Consider the following 23,119-nt stretch of genomic DNA (forward strand, 5'->3'; position numbering starts at 1 on the left):
GCTCTAGTCTTAATAGAGCTCATGTGCTTTGCTACCTTGATACTTGAAGTTTTTGCCTGGCATTACTAATACATCGGGTGTAAGGTGCCTGTTTGTTGTCTTGGAGATGTCATTTAGAACAACTTGTGACAGTATTCTCTGGCTGCATCAGCCAGCTTTATCTTGCCTTTTTGATATTGTCCTGTCCATCACTAGCTGCTACTCTTATTAGTTCAATTAATCTTGAATGGTGCAAGTATGCTGGCAGGTGGTCTTGTCCAAATTAATTATCCCAATGTGTTCATTAAAATGCTCGTAAATGGTAATCCTTTCTGTTATTGGAACAAGATGAGGAATGCATCCACCTTCTGCATACCAAACAGGAATATTAATATTGCTGACTTATGAACCTTGTTTCCTTCTGACCTCAAATACATTGTTATGAGTCCATGCTGTTCTTGTTTCTAGCATATCCACTGTCCCTAACCATGTCAATTACATAGTCTCTTTTAACCCTGTTTTGTCTATGGTTAATAACCATTACTTACCAACACACTTGTAAATGTGTTTCAACTGCTGTCTTAACTCACCCTCTCAATTACAAGAGCTTTGCAGAGATGAGGTGGACTTAAAGGTGGGACTTGTAAATACTTAGGGCTACATAAATACCCGTTTGTATAGTTCTTCTCTAAATTGTTTGTATTGGAAATTTATTGTAGTTTTACTAACAATTACAGAAGAATCTTGGAACAGATTACTCCAATATAATAAACAGTGACCAATTTTTTTCCAAATTACCTTTCCATGGTCTTTGTATTGTGTGCGCTAAATATCTACTTCATCTGAACCTATGCATGTAACACAGGAGGACTTCTAGTCTGTCCATTATGGGTTAGAACTATTGTTATTACTACTTTTCTGTCAAAGGCTTTGAATATTTGTTAGCCCAGTTTTCTGACTATCTTTTCCCCTTGAACAAATCCCAGTTCGGTGCTGGATGTGGATTCTGAAGCTCCATTACTGGCTAAAACTAATTTTCTTCCCGGTAAGTCTGGCACCCTTGATTTTAATTGTCAAACATGTCAAACAAAATGGAAAAGAAACTGAGAAGTCTAGGGTTCACACTGCAGGCTCTGATAACCTGTAGATATGAGAGAGCCACATTTAAGCAACGAATATGGGATGTTGAGCTGCAATGCCACATGAGTGAAATGACAAAGTATCTAGAAATTAAAGATAATGGCAGGGGTTTCCTCCAGCAAGGTATTTCTCCAAAACAGAAATACCCAAATTTAGAAGAGCTCTTACCCTTGCCAGATTTAACATCTTTCCATCAGCATTACTGCAGGGCAGATTTGAAGGCAAACCATATTCACAGTGAACATGCCTGTGGGGTTTGAAGGAAGTTGAAACTGCTACGCATGCCCTGCTAAATTTGTCATTACTACAAGGCTATACACATTACATTTATCACGCCAATCATGCAGTAAACCCCAAGCAGAACTGATGATTAGTACTTAAAATACTTAATAGAGGACAGGGAACCAGAGATTACCTTAAAAGTGCCTAAATTCTGTATGTAAGGTATATCAGGCCAGAATGAATGAACCTCTTTTGGCCTGCTTGGTTCTACCTGGCAAAAGGGCTCCTCAATTAGAAGTACTATGCATAGGCACAAAGGAAAATCGTCTCTCACAAGCCTTTCAGAGGCCTAAAACAATCTCTTGTGGTAGGAGAATAGTCTTGTTAGGTAGCTGAGGAGACCAAAATCTGACAGATAAGAAATTTATACTGAATAACATCTGCATTAGAAAACCTTGAAATCCTGTAATATTTTCTTGTGATGAATCCCATGCAGGTAATTTCCATCTCCCCTTGCAGGATTAAATCCTGTTTTGCATTATTATCCTCTGAATCTAATCCACAAATAATCTCCCCACAGACAATCTTGTTTAAAGGAAACAAAATAGTTTAATTCCATATTCTCTTAGACTTCTGTTGCAATATGCTGGCTTTACATTTATGTATGATTATCCGTTCTGTCTTTAGACTTGTGAAGTTACAGCATATCGTGACAACTTCCATATGTTGTACCTTTTGCTTAAATGTACAATTGATTCCTTGTCTACAATCTCATAGTATCCCAACCCTTCTAGAATATAATCCATAAAAATTTCCACATACTTCCGACGATTCCGAGTCAGGATTTGAGTTGGGCTCCACTGCTTTCCTGGCAACCTATCATCCCTTTTCCTTAAAACAAATTCAGAGAGGAATATTGGCATGCTTCTTCCAGGGGTTAGATTGTCTTTTGCTAGCCAGGACTTCCAAGTCACGGCAGATTCGCAGTCGAGTTGAAGAAGGTTGGATGATGTCATCAACAAACCCTGTTATAAAACAGGTATGACAGTTTACTCCCATTGCTCTGTAACTGCTTCTGCAGCAAAAAGCATCATGCAGTAGATAATCCTTTAATAGGTTCACATTAGCCTTCCACCAAATCGAAGTTGATGTTTTGTGCAAGCTGCTCCAGAGGAAGCCATGAACTGCTAAAGTGTTGCATATCTTATTCATCAACTTAAATACAAACAAATTCCTCTAAAAAGGGATAAATCAGGATTTTAGGGTGTACTGATCACCAATATTTGATTTCATGATTTAAGTCCACAGAAATGTTTCATTTTTCCAAACAAGCAAGGGAGGAGAAACAACCTGTTAAGCCAAACATCTGGAATATGGCTTAAATATGGCTTTGCAAAAACATTTGCCATCATTCTGATTACATTTACATATGAAAACTGAACAATTTTACTGCAATTCTGCAAGTTCCCATCTCTCTCTTGTAATTTTTAAAAGAAGAAAACCACTTCAGAAACACTGCAAATTATGCTGTTCAACACAGAGATCATTTTACTTCAGAATTACTATAATAAGTTTAAGGTCTCATCTCAGATGCATAACCTCTAAGCCAGTGTTTCCCAACCTTGGGCCTCCAGCTGTTTTTGGACTACAACTCCCATCATCCCTAGCTAGCAAGACCAGTGGTCAGGGATGATGGGAATTGTAGTTCAAAAACAGCTGGAGGCCCAAGGTTGGGAAACACTGCTCTAAGCAATGGGATCATGGATCTTAAATAATGCTCTGATTAAACAATCATGCCATAGCTCTCAAAGGCAGAGGATTTGAGTCATCTAGAAGCAGGGGATACAACTAAAAATAAGTGGCTCTGATCCTGGGCCTGATCGTGAAACACATAGCTATAAATGTTAAAGAGCCTAGTAATTTCTGCTTTGCATTCCAAACAATGCACCGTAATACATATATACACACACCAATGCATCATACATGTGGGTGGAGGAAGGTCTGCCAGGCATCCCCATGTGGTTCCATGTCAGTCAAGTCACAGTTACCTGCCCCCAAATGGGGTTTGCAAGCACCATCAATCACAGTTACCTGCCCCCAAATGGGGTTTGCAAGCACCATCAATCACAGTTACCTGCCCCCAAATGGGGTTTGCAAGCACCATCAATCAGTTGATGGTCTGTGCTTACAAAGAAGGGGCTTTGCAAGACCTGAAGATCAGCTGATGGTGCTTTACATTCTGTGCCTTTGCTCACATTTCGAAAGTTCTAAGAACGAATAAATAAATGTAATGAACTGTAATATGAAAATATATTCCCCTTTGCTCCACATGCCTGAATTGACTTTCTTAAATGTTCAATCTGCCAGGAAGGTAGTTGGCTATAGAGTTTATATACATTTCAATTTTGTAACTATGCTTTGCAGATATCAATGTTTAAGAAGGGACAACCCCAAGAAGGAATTTTAGTTAAAATTTAGAAAACCAGTGCTCTATGCTTTGGATTTTTTTTTAAAGCAAGTAACCACAGTAGCTCGATTCAGATAAAATGGGAAATGATGATTACTTAAGAGACTTCATGGTTTGATTGCCTGCATAGAGGAAGAACAAAGGGGCTGGCGGAGGGACAAAATTCTAATTCATATTAGCTTTTTAACCTCATACATGATCATCTGAATGCAGTTAAAATAAACACCCAAATAAGAAGTAAAAGAACACTGAAATCACAATAAAAAACTTTAATTATGTATCTGAAATTTCAATAATAGACATTCTCAAAGCCACTACCTTTGGTTGCTGCAGGGAAAGGATTTGCAAACTTTTCCACATATTCTGCTTCTGCATGTGCCCCCTTCCCCCTGAAAATTATCTGCACGGCTCCCTAAGAAGAAAATATAAGAATATGATATTATTTCAACCCATAGTTGTAAAGGCCTTTGGAATGTGGATTTGGTCATCATTAAACCATTTTCAACAAGGGTGGGGAACCTCCAGCTTACAGGTAATCAGGCCTGCCAGCATTCCCCATTTGGCCTCCAAGGCCATTTTGGCCAAGCCACACCCACCTGCTCTACACCTGATGTTATGCTATCAGGTGTGGAGCAGATAAAAACTTGGCTCAGCCAAAAGGGGATCTGAAGGCACAGCCGATCAGCTAATTGATGCCATCAAGTGATTGACCCATGCGGGAGGGGTGGTGTAACAATCTGGCCTACCTGCCAGACCCAGATAAGCTGAGTACAAATGGGGACAAAGTGAGAATTACCTTGGCACCCATCACTGCTACCTCTGCTGTTGGCCATGCATAATTAGCATCTCCTCTTAAATGTTTTGAACTCATCACATCATAGGCCCCACCATAAGCCTGGAACAGGAAATAAGTGTCAACAAGTTATGTACTGTATTTAATCATTATGTTTATATACCAGGATAGTTAGTCTCTTAATATTAATAGTATGAAAGCAGACAATTCCTACTACAACCATTCAAAAATTATGTGATATAGTTATCATGAAGCATCCACTCTCACTTATTTAAAGCATTTTCAAATTCCAGTAGAATGGCCTAGCTTTCCTTCTCTCTTTCATTCATCTTTCCCTTTCTCCACTTAAAGACTTTTAAACCTATATAGTTTATTCCTTGATTTCTAGGTATCTTAAAAAGGGCCGTAGGTCAGTGGCAGAACATCTGCCTTGCATGTAGAAGATCCCAGGTTCAGTCCCTGACCATTTCCAGGTAGGGGTGGGAATGTTCCTTTTCTGAAACATTGGAAAGCCTCTGCAAGTCAATGCAGAGAATACTAAGCTAGGTGGACCAAGGGCCTGACTCTGAATAAGGAAGCATCCTGCATTCCTAGAATGTGTAATGTTCCTTAAACATCCCCTCATATTTATCCTCTGCCATAGCCAGACCTGGAACTATTTAAGAAATTTGTATCCTGCTTTCTAATTAAAAATTATCAAGGTGATTTGCAAAAATAGTTAAATACTTGGCAATATTAGAATACAATAACTATACATAAGAAAAGAGCAGCACATAAAACAGATGATAAATCTCATGCAGCAGCTTCAATGTTAAAAGTGTGGGCCTATTAAAAGACTTGGCCTGGTGCCTAAAACTCATCAAATTAGGCATCAGGCAATTAGCCCTGGAATGAGTGTTCCCAAACTAGAAATAACATATAATCCAAGACTTCAGGTTGAGATTGTGTATGTATAAGGCAGTTGTATTCAGATTCTACATAAAATAACTTATGTGAGAGTCATTAGGCTAGAAGCAGCTCAGGAAGCAGCATTTGTTAAGGGGAAACAGGCTTGAATGTGAGTTATCTAGAGAAATTTAGTAGTATTAGTGAAGCAAAAAATGATGTTATATTATGATACAAAAAATCGAAACAGAGCTTGGAAGAATTGGTGTTGATGAGGTCAGCTGAGCTGAAGATAAGACAAATATCTTCTATGCATTCTCAACAGCATGTGGCAGCTAGAAACTATACAATACAATTTTACTTCACCTTCCTTGTGATAATAGTGATTTTTGGCACAGTTGCTTCTGCAAAAGCGAAGAGCAGTTTTGCTCCATGGCGTATAATCCCACCATATTCCTGAGATGTCCCTGAAAACAACAGGAACCAGCAAAACATGGTTAAAGGAAATTTACTGTCTCCAAGAGAGGATATTTAATAAGAAACTATACACCCAGCACTAATTAAGATAGCTGTTAAAAGCCTCTACAAGAGTAGAGGTAGACTGCATGACTGCATCAAACACCAACCAGCAGGCTGGGTATCGTGGAGGGTAAGGCTATGTTCTACCTCCACTGTCAGAGGCAGTATGCATCTATAGAAGAGAGGCTGGGAATTTCATGCTTGCAGGCATTGCACAGGCTTCTAGTAGGCCACTGGGAGAACAAGGTGGTAAGACTAGATGAGCCTTTGGCCTGATCCAACAGGACTTTTCATACGCTCTTATAATAGATCTACATACAGCCTTGTAGCAAATCCCACATAACCTTCTACATGGCAATTCTTGGTTTGACTGAAAGGGATCCACTGAGCCAAAACCTTTTATTACACCAAAATCTTATCCTAGTTCTACTGTTTTAATTATATGTGATTAAATGGCACCAATAAATGCATTCTACAAATGTCAGCCTCGTGATTCAGCACTCGCCTGAAGCACAGGCAAGCAACAACTGCTTAAGGAGAGCAGGTATCCCTATTGCCTCCATAATATTCACCAGCACAGGAGCTAAAAAGCTATAAACGCAGGCTATATAATGCAGCTTTACTTCATGGCAGGTCAGTGCCATGAAGAGCTGTATCCACGACACTCATTCTCATTTGAAAGCTATAGAGCCCCCATAGAGAGATCTAAAAGACTGCTTCCTGGTGTATACAAAGTACTTAAACTAATTGTGTACTTAAAGAAGGATGACACAGGGCAGTTAAGTTGGATGAAAAGAATAATACCTTTTCTTTCTCTAGTGTTTTTCACATACTTTTTATTTCAGTGGATTTTGCACCACTACTAAAGTCTCTCCAGGAATACAATCTCTGTGAGAATGTTCAACCTCACGATGATAAATGTTAAAAATGCGACTGATGTCATTTTACACATGTGACAGGAAGGAGGAAGCTGTGCAAAGGATAGAGTAATGGCTTTACCTCTGCACTTGAAATAAAAAGTAACCCCACCTCCCAATTCCTTGATACAAGGACTATTTTCAGTTCCAAAGGTAAGAAGAATCAAGTGAAATATCTTCCACTCAATTCATTTCCATCTTCAGTCAAAGAAGATGCAGAAGAAAAACCTACCTGGTAAAAATCCAGGTACATCTACAAAAGTTATCAGAGGAATGTTGAAAGCATCACAGAAGCGAACAAAACGGGCTCCCTTCACGGAGGAGTTTATGTCCAAACAGCCTAAATTTCAGACAAAGTAGACAAGATTCTTACAAGGCTTTTCAAGAACATTTTGCAGTGGCCATTGTATACAAAAAGTGACATTCAATGTTCATCATACTCGGGGTACTCATTAAAATTGATGGGTCTACCCTGAGTTTACTTGGTTAGGTATCACCCAAACAGGCAACAGTAGCAACATTTTACACACCCTATGCAAAAGAGCATTTTCTACCTCCTTGTGAAATACTGAACAGAGTTTATCTAACCTGCATAAATGTTCACGAAACACACGTACTCTTGCTATTCTCAGGAAGCTGTTATCTATGACTACATTTTAGCTTTGTAAGTCGTTTACATTAATCTGTGGTGGGGAGGGAATCAAAACAAGTAATATCAATATGGCAGCTGAATTCTATTCTTCTCTAAAATGCCACTCGCCCCAGCAAACGCCAACAATTTAGAGACCAAAACACTTACATATAAATCTTGTAACAACATGAGCTATGTTGGTAACCATGACCACCATTGGATGTTTCAGACTGAGGTGCCTGAAATCTTGCTATAATTGCAGGACTAATCCTATAATTCACTGATGCTGAAAGATTTTTAACATCTTCAGCTGACCAAGTTTATCAACATAAAACATTTCTTTTTACGGGAGGTATATCCAAGCAGTTAGTCTTGGAAGTCGAATACTTTGCCAGAAGTATAAAACGATCCAATGGACTGGAGGGAGGGAAGAAGAGAAGGAAAGAAGGTGGTGACGTGTGGGTGGGTGTATAAAAGGGATACCAGGAGAGGGAAATAGATTCCAAACATGTACAGAAATGGTGGTGTTATGATAACACCACCAACACACCACTTATTTACACCTAAAAGCACATCTCGTTTCATGGTTCTTTGAATACTGGCCAGCGGTACTTACAAAGCATGAACAACACAAGGATGTAAAGCAGGTTTTACTCTATTTGCAGTATGCACAGAGCGCCAAACCTTCATCTTAATTGCAAAAGAACACTAAACTACCTTAGGACCAAATTTTTTTATCGAGCTATTCAGCAATGAGATTTTAAACAGATGCAACATGCAAATGTAAGTTTTCCAAGCTTTCAACATAAATTGACATTATAAAGGTTCCCAGCCACTGCCACCCTCCTCTTACCTGATGCTACTTTGGGCTGGTTGCCAACTATTCCAACAGTTCTTCCATTCATTCTGGCAAATCCAACAATGATATTTCTGGCATAGGAGGGCATGATCTCAAAGAATTCTCTCTCATCAACTATCTACACAAATGAGATTCAAATATCTTACTGTCGTGGAGCAGTGAAATACACACTCCTATATATATCTGTATCACACAAAGATGATTTAAAATGTAAGACAGTTGAAACAGTATTTTAAGAATCTTTTTCAATATACTGCTCTTAAGCAGTGCTGGATTTACGTATAAGCTAAACAAGCTATAGCTTAGGGCCCCACTCTCTTGTGGGCCCCCAAAAAATTTAAAGGGGGAAAAAAGCTGGATGTACATTTCCAATTGTATTTCAGTTCAACAATTACTTTGATAAAATACATATTTTGTTATGTGCAAATGGCTTTAGATACCTATTAGGTCCATCAATTACCGTATAGCACATATTCAGCATAAAAAACAGCGACAATTTGTAGTTGACAAAGGACAGCTGGACATATAAAGCGCCCCATAACCTTCAGTAGCTTAGGGCCTCATCAAACCTAAATCCAGTCCTGCTCTTAAGACGTCTTGTCGACAGTGCTCTTCCATACAGCACTAAAGTTAAAAGTGTTAGTAAGATTCATTTTGAAATTCCTGACTGATCCTGGTTAGATTTATGGTTCCACTGAGTAACTTCCAAAATTAAGAGTGTATCATGGGGCTGGAGAGACATTTCACCACCCTAAATTTGGAATGTGGCCCCTAGGGGGTTTGCAACAAGACCATATGGCCCTCAGACCATTAAAGGCCCCACTGTTTTAGACATAGAATGAGGTCAAAGGATCCTCACACCAACATAAAATCTTTATTATTTTTTAAAAATGGAGAAAGATCAGTGACTCACCCTGGAGCTCAGCCACTATTATTACAACACCTCCAAAGCATGGTGTCCAATTATAGTTGACTCTCAAAACAATGAATATTGTAACCATATTTTACACTTACTATATGGAAATCAAACACCATGGAAATAATTAAAGCTATACATCTTCTTTATATATGAAATCAATGAAATCAATGGTAGTTAATGTCGGCATCAAGACCATTTCTTCAGATACAGTGATATAATGCAATTTAGAATCATGTTTAACCCACAGGTTGCATAACCTTTTGTCAAATGGTGAGAATAAAGGCGAAGAACCCTTTTATATATCCAGTTATATTCCTTTTCCCACTTTTACTAAGGAACACATTTCTAAATAACGGTATTTTTGCAGCGTGCATACATCCAAGAAAATGCACCGTATTTACAACATGTAACAATTCTCAGAGGCAATGGATATTTATGCATCATGTGTAAACACAAAATTATCGCAACAGCTGTAATACACTGGTACACAGAGCTTACCGAATGCACAATATCCACCATGTCATAAGCTTTAGTAGATTCCATCGGGACAATGGTATCCAACTCAGGAACCAACCGGTTGCTTTAAACACAGAGAATGGAAAGGAATAAACTTACATCGTAGCATAATTCATACGAGAAAATTACTCATGTGAGGAGACATGACTACAACCTAGGACTATTTGACTGAATTCCAGAATTCAATTCCAGAATATTGAGAGAATGAAGGAGATCCCCCCCCCCCCGCGCTTTTACTTTATTCTCCATGTTTACAGTAAAGGACCCTCCAACACTGAGATGGATCCAAATATGCGTCCTGCTTGTACTGGAGGATGGAGAAGAGCAGGCAATTTTTGTTAATTGCACCTTTCATCTGCAGTCCATTGTGCCCCCCAAAAGCTGTTCCAGAAGGTTAGGGGACACTCCATATTAGCATGGAACATATTGCTGGGGCTGGTGGGAACATCAACAAAAACATCTATCCTACCCCCTTATGGATCAACCAAGAGCCTTTTGCTGGATTTCGGCTGCCTACAAAAATGGAAGGGAAATCCGAATTCAACCCATTCTCTTTAGTTGACTTGTTGCATTTTCAGATACTACTTAGGAAAGAACAGCCTCATTTTGTTAACCAGCAAAAGGAAGTGATAGGAGGCAAAAGTGTAAAAGAAAATATCCAAAATCTGGCCCATCAACTGAACGGCAACATATACCATACCCTTCCACTGCTGTTAAAGGAGACTTTTTGTTTTCTACTCTTCAGACCTCCAACAGGAATCTCTGTGGAGGAGTATCTATAACACATGGAAGCCAAAGTCCCATTGCATCCCCACTTCACAAGACTTAATTGTGAATCTATCCAAAAATAATAAAATCACCCAGGAATTTTATTTCCTAAATGGGTTCAAAGGGATAGGTGTCTCCTTCAATGATACAAATCGAGAAAATCATACAAGCAAAGACCGAATAACACACGTCCTAAAGAAGCATGATCGTGCACGCACGTATGGTGCTGAACCCACAAGTTACCAAATACATCACTCAACATGTCACAGAAAAGGCAGAACCAGGCGGGGTGCACTTATATGCGCTCTGCCAATGCATGTGGGGCCCTAGAACAGAACCCCCACGTGAAATGGGCATTGCCTGTAACTTTGCAGACATTTGACAGGATAAACTCTGAAACACGCTTTGATTCTATGAACATCTATTATTTGTAAATATAACTTACATAGGGTCATGGCATTCTCTGACAGGAGCTGGATCCTTATTGCTAAGCGGTAGGTAATTAAAAAACTCTCTGAGATTGAGCAAAGCATCTATGTCATTCTCAAAGGCACAGTGTGCAACCCCTATAATACAAAAAAATCAAACATCCATCTGTCGTTGCAAAGATTCCAATGAACTTTCCAACAGGACAAGAAATAGAACTTCACAGCAAATTCTTAAAGCTCTAAAATGTCATAGCATTAACTGAAATGCCAGTGGATATTCTTAATGTCCACCAAAAGAAACAGTGTCAGATCAGCAGTCATATTTGATCAACTGTGCCAGTGTTTTACACACATCTACTTCCACCCCGAACATCCATCCTAGTCTTGTTCCACTCCATCTTGCATTTCAAGGGTCATACTGAACCCCTATTTTCAGCCCCTTTGCAAAATAAATAAAGCAGGTGTTAAATGGATCTGAAAGACTGAATGTGTCTGTGGATGTATATGTGTAAGTGTGAGAGAAAGAGATATGGCCCTATCTACCACTGGCAGCAGTCCCAGGAAGGTTAGTTACAAGGGAATGTAGCCATCAGGCTAAAAACAGTTTCGCACCCATGTTATTGAGGTTTACAGAGTTAGGAAAGTGGCAGAGCGCGCGTGTGCGTGCACACACACACACACACACACACACACACACACACCCAGTACTAGAATTCATGTTCAACCAATGAAAGTGACTAGCAAGAAAGATAGAAGAAAAAGTATTTTCGCACACAGTCACATCAGCAACTATGAGCCATTATGGCTAAACAGGATCGCCATGCATAGAAGCAGGCTGGGTGCAACATGGTCAGGGATCAAATAAGGCAGTTCTAATGGTACATTTCCCCCTTGACACTTATTAGACAGGAGCAGCCCCAGTATCTCCATCTCTCTTACACACATTCTCTTACAATACCTCTAGTAACAGTCTTCTGTCACCCCCTGTAGTATAATTTTCAGCCAAAGACAACCAGCAGGTACTTTTACTATGTTCCAAACTAGGCATCCCCAACCTTCGGCCCTCCAGATGTTCTGGACTACAATTCCCATCATCCCTAACCACTGGTCCTATTAGCTAGGGATCATGGGAGTTGTAGGCCAAAACATCTGGAGGGCTGCAAGTTGGGGGTGCCTGTTCCAAACTAATCTGCAAGACTAATTTTATATGACTGGACTACTATGTTCTTCATATTGTCCTTCAATCACTTCATAAGGGGACTGCAAATAGGAGCAAATGTTAATTATAAACAACTTAACCATTTCTGACCTGATACTGCAGTGTGGGTCTTTGCACCTCCAAGTTGCTCCTGAGTAACATCTTCGTTGGTGACTGATTTGACTACATCAGGGCCTGTTATGAATAGATAGGATGTGTCCTGCAAGAAACAACAACTGCAAAGTATGAGGTGCAAGATGTGACAATCTCTGTGTTTGCATTTTTCATCCCTTAGTGCTTTCAAAATAGGAAAACTTAATTTAAAAAGGTCCAAATATTTCAATTTCTAATTTATTTTGATTCAAACTAACAAGGCATTTGGTTGGAATTCACTCTAATTTAGCCATAGTCCTCAACAGATCACACAGCTGGTGCATGGGATTCCCAGTAAAGCATTTACATTCCTGTATTTGCAAAAAAATACAGCACAGACTGTGCCACCTTAACTGCAGGTCCAGTACGACTGAAATTTCCAGTTTTAATATCCTCTCTCATTTTTCATTTCCAAGCAAGACAATTTTTACAGCTCAAAGCCAACCGACTCAATAGATATTTAAGACACGGCATAATTAGAAGATGTGAAAGGTGACAGCTACAGCCTGAAATAGCAGGGCAGTTTAAAAAAAGATGTTATTCCTTAAGCCAGAGCTTCTAAAGGAACAGAAATACATCCATTTTTAGAGTCAGCCACCACTAGCAAGAAACTCCTTGAAACAACTGCTCTCGTAAGACTCATTCTCTTCATGTTTACTCAGAATTAAGTCCCACTGTGTTCAATGTGGCTTACTCCCTAGTAACTATGTTATTATTACAGTCAAAGGCAACTAACATTACATCCTTACCTTTACCATGAATGTGAAATCTGTTAAAGCAGGAGAGTAGACAGCCCCTCCTGCGCAAGGGCCCATAATAAGAGAAATCTGTGGTATTACCCCAGAACATAGTACATTTCTCTGTAAAAGAAAACAAACATCTCCATTGCTTACACATTTTATACCACTTCCAAGTCAAAGTTCCCAAAGCGCTCCTAAATCTGTGTTAAACTTTTGCAACAAACTATTTCATGTAAAAAATATGATGTTGTAGGAATGTATTAGCCAACAGAAATAACATTCAATTTGTTCTAGCTTCATTGTTCATCCACTAACCGGGATCTTAAACTCCCATCCAAATTAATCCAAGTTCAAAACCCTGTGCATCAGAACAAATATGGCAAGGAAAAGGGAGAAAAGCACAAGACAGAGGCAATGTCAGAGAATTAAGTATCCAGGATCAGATTCCTGAAGCAGGCTCAAGCTGAAGTCCCATGTGTACTGAATGCCCAATGTGTTGGTGGCGGCAGCAGCTGCTGCTTCCGCCAGCTGGTACAGACAGATGCATATGGAGAGCCGTTTTCCAGCCCTCTTCTGGCTCCAGGGTTGTACTCACAAGCAAGGAGAGAGATGCTGCTACTGCAGTTCATTCACCCACATAATAAAAATTATTCCCTTTGGCTGCCTGGAGAGCTTTGTGAATGCTGATGGCTGCAGCAGCTCTCTGTTTGCAGGAGAGGGCTAAAATGAGGAACCAAATACGCACTACAGTCTTTATACCTGTGGGGAGACATACTGATGCAACCAGGGGAAAGGTCAGGGAGGTATCATTGTGCCTAAAAAGTAACAGTAACAAAAGAAATAACCTCCTAAATGAAGTATATTAATTTCAGGACCTGTTCCCCCTTAATTGTGACTTCTAGCAGCAACACCTAGAAACAACAGCATCTCATGAAAAGAAAATGAGAGAGAAGATGTGCATTTTGCCCCTGTATAAAGGAGAAAAGCCCCCTCCCCGGTCCCTCACGTAAGACCTGGAAGCAGCAGGAAAAGAAATGTTGTGTCACTCATGCTTCCTGTTTCATTATTTTTTCAGAAAGTCAGAAGTGGCTCCTAGGCTATTCATCTGTAGCGTCAAGAATCAGCTTGCTTACCTAAGAGGTCTCTTACCAAAAATATATCAGCATAACCAGCCAGGGACTCTACTCCTTCCTGGATCCGGGCCCCTCCAGAATCATTCAACCCAATAACAGGAGCACCAACCATAGCAGCCTGATCCATTATCTGAGGATACAGAAACTCTTGATTTACTAGTGAAGTCCTACCACAAGCTTAATTAACATAAAATAGTGAGCGCTTATTATAATTAATAATCATATTATAAAATAGGATCTCTTTTCATTTTTGATCAGAATGCGTTCAAGTCCTATGTCTGTTTCTTGTTACGACATCTACAGATAAACCTCTACTGGCCAGTCAACCACCCCCACCTGGCACTATTATTATTAATACACCTTCATGTTCAATTAACTCTTCTCTTTAACATTTGTGCTTGACCATCTTAAACATTGGGCTACTTCACACATATCGCTAAGCCATCATTTAGCATCATGAGCCTCAGAGATCCTCAGTGCTTTGCTCAGCTCACTGAGGCTTCTCTATATAGTTTTAAAACCATGGTTTAGAGTGACATGCAAGCCCGTCCCATCTGATAAAGGGCACTTAAGGATTATAGAGTGTGACAAATGAAAAAAACCACAAGATCACAAAAGCATCATAATACAGCAAGATCAAAACTTTATCTAAAAATCTTGGGAAAGTAACAATATATTTGATACCCAAACGACATTGGTGTATCAAACTGGAGGCAGGTATCAGGCAAACCTCTCTGAAAAAGCCCCCACCCATTTTTAACCATATACATCTATCTTCTAGAAAGGACTACCAAGAGAAGTACTTCATCAACTATTTGTTATATTCAGGAAATGTCAAAAATGGATACTTCTCACAACTCATATCACCACTTATCAGGAATTGTGACCTCAAATGTACTCCTGAATGAATTAACTGTGAGGTATTTTATCCTAGCAACATCTTAGCTTCTGTAATAACAAATGGACTTCTTATCATTATGAAAAAATAGGTTATGTTTGGAGAGAGGGAATTCAGCAGTACTGGAGCCGAATAAGCAATAGGCTATTAAGATTTAGGGGCTTGCACAAGCTGAGTAGCTTAGTTGAAAAGGAACTGCCATGAGTTGAATAAGATGAGGTTTTTTTTAAAATTCAGGAGTGTTTACACTTATTTTGAAACTGTATCTATCTGTATTATGTTGAAAAAAATGGTATCTTAAGACTTGAAGACACTAATCAGGGAAGGGGATGAAATAAACTTCAATGTAGCAAGGATTCATGTGAGGCATAATGTACTTTTAAAAACACTCCGTTGTCATATTTTGCAGGCTGCAGGCACTTAAGAATTTTGTAACTATTGTCTTCTAAAATGCTTACCTTGCAGATCTTTTGAGCATGTGCTCCAGATAAACTGCCTCCAAACACAGTGAAGTCCTACATAAAGATTGTATTTCAAAGATCAAATACAATAATAGCTTAGAATGCCAAATATATATATATACTAGATTTAGATTTTTCCCCCCTGCCTTGCCCTTGAGCACCAGTAAAACAGACTTTTTTGCACTCCCAATTATTCAGTGTAATTGTCTTCAAGCAAGTTGAAAATATCAACAGACTTCACCCTCATGGAAGGAGTGCAATCTATCCCTACACAGGCAGAGCATGCACATGAGGAGGGACTAAGATACAGCTTAACAGCTTAAAAGTTGTTAGCGGAGTTCGTAACCCAAAGCGTTTGTAACCCGAAGTGTTTGTAACCCAAGGTACCACTGTGATGCCAGAAATCAATGCACGTACAAAATATAAAGATCCCACAAGGTTTCTGTAGTGCAAGTCTTTTATTCCCAATGGACTCCTGCAACTCTTGCAGCATGGAAAATACTGTAGTCAGGAAATATTGAAGTTGCAGCCTTACATCATCTGAAGGGCAATGGGTTAGTCACGCTTGTTAAAATGTTGTATTATAACCAGTTCCCTGTTGTTGTTGTTTTTTTAAAAAAAGAGAGACAAGGGACTGCAGTATCAGAAGTAAGCTTCTGCAAAGCAACTCTATTCTTACAAGTTATAAGGATTCCATAGTCCAAGAACATGCTGTGAAATACTGTATAAATAGTCAAAATGGACAGATGTAGTCATTTTATTGACTGTAATTAAAATTCTATTGAATTGCAGGCATAATACATGCCTGCAAACTAAATGCACTGCAAATGAAAAGCAAATGTAAAGAAATACAAAAATGTTTATAAGGCTTCAAAGAAAAAGTTCGCAACTGAAAACACAAAATAGCAATACCTGACTGAAGACATATGCCAATCTGCCATTAATTCTACCCTGGCCAGTTACCACACTGTCTCCAGGGAACTGCAAAAGAGAATAAAGAATGTACAACTCAGAACAGCAATATGATTAAATAACGAAATCTAATTCTTATAAATGACCAAAGCAAGTATTTGCTAACCAGAAAATTAAACTCTCTATTTAGGGCAGAGTATACATTTCAATTACACTTTGCTTGTATCATTTAAAACAGGCTGACTTCCATATTATTGTGCACTTAGCAGATGATCAACAAAAAATGATGGTCATGAGGGATAGGAAAAATACATACTTCTAAACAGCCTCCTTTAATGCTGAGTATAATTTATTTACACTCCACCAACCACAAATAAAAACAAAAGCAACAGAATATAGGATCTATAAGATCATGAAAAGACAGGAAGAAAAACAAGAAAGTAGTCCTAGATAGTCAAAGCAAAATTGTGTCATTTAAGAATTTTGCAACTTGCTCTGTAATTTATAAATTAGAGCCATTCAAGAAAATGATCAACAGAAACTCTGATGAGCAACCTGAGAAGTACTGTGTAATAGGATAGATTACGGTAGTTTCTGTAGCTGGCTTATTAAAAAAAACAACCCACATTTTGAAACGCATAAAACTGATTCTACCTTTTCATTATTACAAGAGCAGTATCTATTATTTAAAACTTCATTTTATCTACCTTCTAAAACTTTGAAGGTAAGGTTAAAATATTCCAAGGAAAAAGCTTTCTTGTATTTAGGAACAAACAAACAATTCAAATAATGCATCCCATTCTTAGAATTAAAGGTAAAGGTAAAGGTACCCCTGCCCATACGGGCCAGTCTTGACAGACTCTGGGGTTGTGCGCCCATCTCACTTAAGAGGCCAGGGGCCAGCGCTGTCCGGAGACACTTCCGGGTCACGTGGCCAGCGTGACATCGCTGCTCTGGCCAGAACCAGAGCCAGTGCCAGAGCCGCACACTGAACGCCGTTTACCTTCCCGCTGGTAAGCGGTCCCTATTTATCTACTTGCACCTGGAGGTGCTTTCGAACTGCTAGGTTGGCAGGCGCTGGGACCGAGCAGCGGGAGCGCACCCCGCCGCAGGGATTCGAACCGCGGCGCTTGGGCTACCCCATAAGTCAATCTCCATTAAAATCTCTGTTTAACAATATCTTTGCCTTGCTCAGTTTATAAATAACGGATGAGAAGATAGCCCAGCTGAAACAACTGTCTGCCATAATTCCTTCATCCAGACAGACTAACATAAGTCCATCATCACCTGGAACAGGAATGAATTGGAAGTAAGTAAAATACAACCATGAAACTGAAAGGGAATGTAATATATCCAAGTCAGGCTCTGTCTCTAAAGTACTACATATTGAATGATTGGAGATGAACCAAGAAGAGGTAGAGCATGTATAGAGGAAAGAGATGAGAACCATCCATTCTATTAGAGTAAACCATCCACCATCCAGACTCAGGCACTAGAATCAGCCAGATATTTCCAAATGACAAACAGTCCCAAGAGTGCGAGCAAAATATATACCAGGTACCTTGTTTTTCTCAGCCTCCATCCCAAAATCTGCACATCTGTGTTCCACAAACATGTCATATTCTACAAAACTGTCAGGATCCAGTAAAAGAAGAACACGCTCCCTGGCTGTCAGCTTTCCCTGAAGTGCAGGAAATAATATGAACAAGGTAAGGTTTGGAGATCATTTCAGTACACCAGAGCCAAGCATAATTACAAATATAAAGAGAAAGTCATATACTAATTTAAGATTTTATTCAAATCCATAAATTTGCTCCTCAGAAAGCAGCTGCCTTAAACTCAATATTGCAACTGAATTCCTTTTTAATTTCACCTTCCCTTCAAATATAGAAATTGCTCTCTTCTGGAACGATCATTTTGTCAGAGATTTATTGATTAATTGGTTTTTTACATTTTCGTCCTTTTAAGTAAGCAATGCCGAGTTATATACATATGTTGAAGAGAATAAAACCCATAAAGGACTAGTAGAGGAAGGGGCTAGCAAAGAAAAAGGATTGTATTCACATGTTTAACAGTCTGACTTCAGTGAAACTATTAAATGTAGTATCAGAACTTACAAATGTGCTTTTCTAAGGGTAGATAGAACAAGTTAAATAAATCATACTTTTTCTGTTTGATGTAAGGTATGATGTAGTACACCGGCGGAGTCGAAAAACCAATCACAAAAAGCTTATACAAGTTTATTAGTAATCTAAAAAGTAAATGTATAACAGGGCTATCTTTCAGCCTGATCCTTTAAAACATGCAAAAGTCATTTTAAGAAGCAAGACAGGGGCTCTAAATTACCATCCAACTATTTTAATTTCCCCATTATTATTGCTCATATATAAATAGGCATCAGACACAAAAATAAATTGCTGAATTTACATAAGTCACATATTGTCATGGTGATTCCCCCACACCTCAAAATCTTAAGAAGCCTGCAAAAATGTTCATCTTATATAGATTCAAGCACTGAAAATGTTATAGAAGCAGCACTTCAAAGAGAGCCTTATAAAAGGCAAATGCATAGCAAAAGAAGCTACAAGCAACAACGACAAAAGAAAGAAAATTACATGCCTCTGATTTAACCTTTCATTAGGAAAAAGAAGGGTCATTTAGGCACCATCATCCTCACTGGCCAAAAGGCCACTTGTAATCTTGTCCTGCTAATGACCTTTGCAGAAATGGCTGCACTGGCTGCCGAATAAACTACCAGGTCATGTTCAAGGTCTTGTTAGTGACATATAAAGCCCTGAGCAACTCAGGACCAGGTTATTTGAAAGACTACCTGACCATGCCTAGATCTGTAAAATCACTTAAATCATCTGGAGTAAAGGGGATATTTCTTGCCAGAGCCCTTTACACTATAGAATACCCTTGTTTTATTTATTTATTGAAATATTTCTAATCTGTACTTTCATAAAGTATATCAAGGTAGTACACAACATACAAAATATAATAAAATCAGTATAAGTATCGCTAAAAGTGCAGATTAAGCATCATCTGTCAGTTGCTTCAGTTGTAAATAAATATCTTTTTGGCCAAGCTTTCCCTTGGGTTGGACCAAGCTATTACTTAATTCCTGTTTTGATATTACTCTTTTTATGTTGTATCTCTTTCTATGACACTGTCTTATATTTTAATATTACTAAGCTATTTTAATAATTTAAATAAATAAGTGCTTTACCTTAGGTCTCTGACACATGATAGGGAAAGCAATTATTTTAAGATACTTATTTGAGCCTCAGAAAACAGTTCAGATTAATTCCTATTTCCACTGCAAGTTCAAAGGGATCTTCAAGCCATAACTGTCTGCCCTGAATTAAAGCAAAACAAGGTGGTTGGTAACATGGGACGAGTCTAATGATCTTCAGCATTACAGATGCAGCTACAGGATGCAATCTGCAAAGCGATTATTCATTCCTCAACAGACTGAACTGCTGAGGGGGTGGAGCACAGTTAATATAAAACTCCCTTGCCAGATCACATCAGGGTCATGCCATGACTTAGTTATTTCATCCCCTAGCAACCTGAAGCCTTGAATTCATATACCGTACTTTTTCCTCCCCTTGCACTCTATAACCAGAAACATCTGACTGTAGTTAGCAACAACCTATACCTTGTAATTGTGTCCAAAACCAGAAAACCATGGTTTGCACACAAATCAGATTTGCCACTAGCCATGATTATCACTAGCTTCCAATTGTGAAGGCTGAGGGAGCACATCGCCCACAACTGTTCACTCATGTAATACTAAACCATGGTTTAGTGTTACATCTGAACACAACCACTGTCTCCAGCAGCAGCCAGCCCAATTCTTCTAAGAGCCCACAAGCCACGTAGATTCCATTCAGTTATAATGACTCATAATGTTTGGTACACATATCCTTCATGAATACATCCAGTTTTTTGAGCTAACAAGGTTTGTGGCCATCTAGATGTGAATCCAATAGCTTAATCACGTTGTGCGGATGAATATTTTCTTCTCTGTATTTCCAACAATACAACTCCTCAAACTGAAGACATATGAAGAAAATAAATATACCCATAATATATCTGCTGGCATATCTATATACGTAATATGGGAATGGTAAAAAACATCCCAGGAACTTTGCAAAACATATGCTTCTGATTCACATTTATCCACACTCTCTCTGTGCATCTATAGTTAGGTACCCTCAACCATTATATTGCTGCCTTCCCTTTCTGAAAATGAGAATGGATAACATCTGAAGGTAACTTCACATGTGTATCAGTGTTTTAAAAAATGTGAGACATGACAGTCAGTGTAGCTTCAAAATATTTGGGAAACAGTGCTTTTAATGGGGGCTTCAGAACTTTCTTGACTTTGCATTCCTGTACAAGTACTTCCAAATCCTCACATATGTGGCCTTAAGTAGACAAGATGAACCAGGGCTAACCTTAGATCCGGGCTGCTTATTTCACACACATTCCCCACCCCCAAAACAATTCTGGGAAATGCAGTTAAACCCTCAGAGAGTTACAATTCCCACCTATCCCTAACCAACTCCAATGCCCAGAATTGAGGAGGGAAATTTGTGCTTCGAATGTGCTTTGAAGATAGTAGTTTGTAAGTAGCCCCCACATAACCCAATTTGAAATTGGGGGCCACTGGGAAGGGTCTCGGACCCCAGTCCCATCTTATTAGAATACGGGCAGGGGCATATTAAACCAACTAGACTCTCCAGGCAGCGTCCCCGCTCTGGCAGGAAAGCGAGTGTGGGACCTTCGTCCCTCCGAGGGTCGCCCGGGAGCAGCCAGCTGTTGCAAGCCCAACCAGAGGCTTCCTCGCTCTCTCTCTCTAGCTCACCCGCCGGTGCTGTGCATCTATGCGCGCCTGGCCGCCGCCGAGCAGCGCAGCCCGACGCTTCTCCTCAATGCGCTCGGGCACCGTGGGCGCGCGCCGAGGGGGGCTGTTGCTGAGCCGGCGGGAAAACGCCAGGGGAACCCTCGGCAGCCGAAAGGGCAGGATCCGCAGGGCGGCCATGGTTGTGGACTGCGGGGACGCATGCGCACACGGGGCGGGGGGGGCGGATGAGGCGGGCAGGTTCCCGAAGCGTGGAAACAGCAGCAGCCATTTGCCCCGCCCAGCCTCCCTTTATATTTCTGTTACGCCTGCCTCGCTGCTTCTCTCCTCACGCTGTTACGAACTGTGTTAGAGCGCACTTTCTTTTCTTCTTCCTCGGCGGGGTGCACACTGCGCATGAAGACGCCCCCGCCGACCGCTTAAAAGCAGTTTTTTTTAATACGGTACAATGTGGTTGCACGTCACGCTGCTGGCATCTTCATGCGCTGAGCATTTTGGTGTTAACTGCTGCGCAGGCCCGAGACCTCTTTTTCCCTTCAGGCTGTGCTTTTATTGCAAGATGTGGGCTATCGCACTAGAGTGCGTCTCCACTAATTTGCTGTGCCCCGATGTGAGTGCACGTTACGGGTTAGGTTGGAAATAAGGTGAGGAGCTCTAGCAGAAAGGACTTCTGCACAGTGCGTAGATGTCTGCAGAAGACCGAATTTGAATAGGTGCGTTTTGGCAAGCCACAGTGCTTCTCCGCGCGTGGAGACTACCTATGCTGATTTTTTTTTTTACATTCAGTTATTAAAGATACAGACATCTTTTGTTCTTAATTTTTACCTTTTGTACATGTTCAATGACTACTGTCACTATAGGACAGGCATCCCCAAACTCGGCCCTCCACATGTTTTGGGACTACAACTCCCATCACCCCTAGCTAACAGGACCAGTGCTCAGGGATTATGGGAATTGTAGTCCGAAAACAGCTGGAGGGCCGAGTTTGGGGATGCCTGCTATAGGACTTCCTCTGCAGAAAGTTTCCCTCCAGACTGGTGTTTTTCTTACCGGAGTGTTCTGCAATACGTCTTTGCTGCAATAATAGTGCATTAATGGTGGATTTATACTGGACTGTCTACACATCATTCCACTTCATTAGCTGCTGTGCAATGCTTTCCACTGTTGCCATATTATAGACATCTGGAGAGACACGCTTGCACTATAGTGTTAAGAGAAGTGGGACAATCATCATCATCAAACCTTTTATTGGCATCATATACAAACATCCATAGCAAATCAATACAGAATTCCCGCCTTCTCAGTGACACAAAACATTTGTCAAATGAAAGAGGCAAAGCAGTCTAACATTACATCTCTAGGTCTCCAGGGAGATCAGATGTCTGCCATGTGTTTCGATGACAAAAAACCAGATAAAGATATTTAGCCACTAACTTGGTGAACTCCTGATTATTCCCCAATAATAGAAAATGTATGACCTCTAACTCTGGTCTCCATTTGGGGATGCAGAGTTGATCTAGGAACTGCTGGCAGAGATCAACATAGAGTTTACATTTAAGAACCATATATGTGTAAGAGTTTCCACCTGGTGGTCTTCACATGGGCAAATTCTTTCTCCTTTCACCATTCCCAAGAACCTTCCCCATAGGAGGGTTGAAGGATTTGAATTAAACCTGGCCAGCGAAAATGCCCTTCTTTCTGGAGGATTAAG

The 23,119-nt window shown here is 39.9% G+C and overlaps 1 protein-coding gene across 1 annotated transcript; it reads right to left on the bottom strand.

Moving 5' to 3' along the window:
- Positions 1-1,927: 1,927 nt before the first annotated feature.
- On the bottom strand, positions 1,928-21,607 carry PCCB (propionyl-CoA carboxylase subunit beta). The gene is made up of 15 exons (XM_079976887.1): positions 21,412-21,607; positions 18,100-18,219; positions 16,539-16,607; positions 15,624-15,680; positions 14,284-14,397; positions 13,144-13,254; positions 12,353-12,461; positions 11,061-11,181; positions 9,830-9,911; positions 8,407-8,530; positions 7,155-7,262; positions 5,853-5,953; positions 4,605-4,703; positions 4,127-4,220; positions 1,928-2,366 (listed from the first exon to the last, which is right to left on the bottom strand). Exons 1-15 carry the CDS (start codon positions 21,586-21,588, stop codon positions 2,245-2,247), a joined length of 1,608 nt encoding a protein of 535 aa, XP_079833013.1. The 5' UTR covers positions 21,589-21,607; the 3' UTR covers positions 1,928-2,244.
- Positions 21,608-23,119: the final 1,512 nt, after the last annotated feature.

The sequence above is a fragment of the Podarcis cretensis genome (genome assembly GCF_951804945.1).
Source record: "Podarcis cretensis genome assembly, chromosome: 5".
In the NCBI taxonomy this organism is placed as follows: Eukaryota; Metazoa; Chordata; class Lepidosauria; order Squamata; family Lacertidae; genus Podarcis; species Podarcis cretensis.

Bases quoted from the DNA above. Each gene is read 5' to 3' on its own strand.
- PCCB (XM_079976887.1), bottom strand. From the start codon at position 21,588: ATGGCCGCCCTGCGGATCCTGCCCTTTCGGCTGCCGAGGGTTCCCCTG. The intron at 15,681-16,538 runs GTATTGCTATTT...ATCTTTATGTAG, and splicing joins TGGCATATGTCTTCAGTCAG to GACTTCACTGTGTTTGGAGG. The intron at 8,531-9,829 runs GTAAGCTCTGTG...TCATTTGTGTAG, and splicing joins TGGTGGATATTGTGCATTCG to ATAGTTGATGAGAGAGAATT.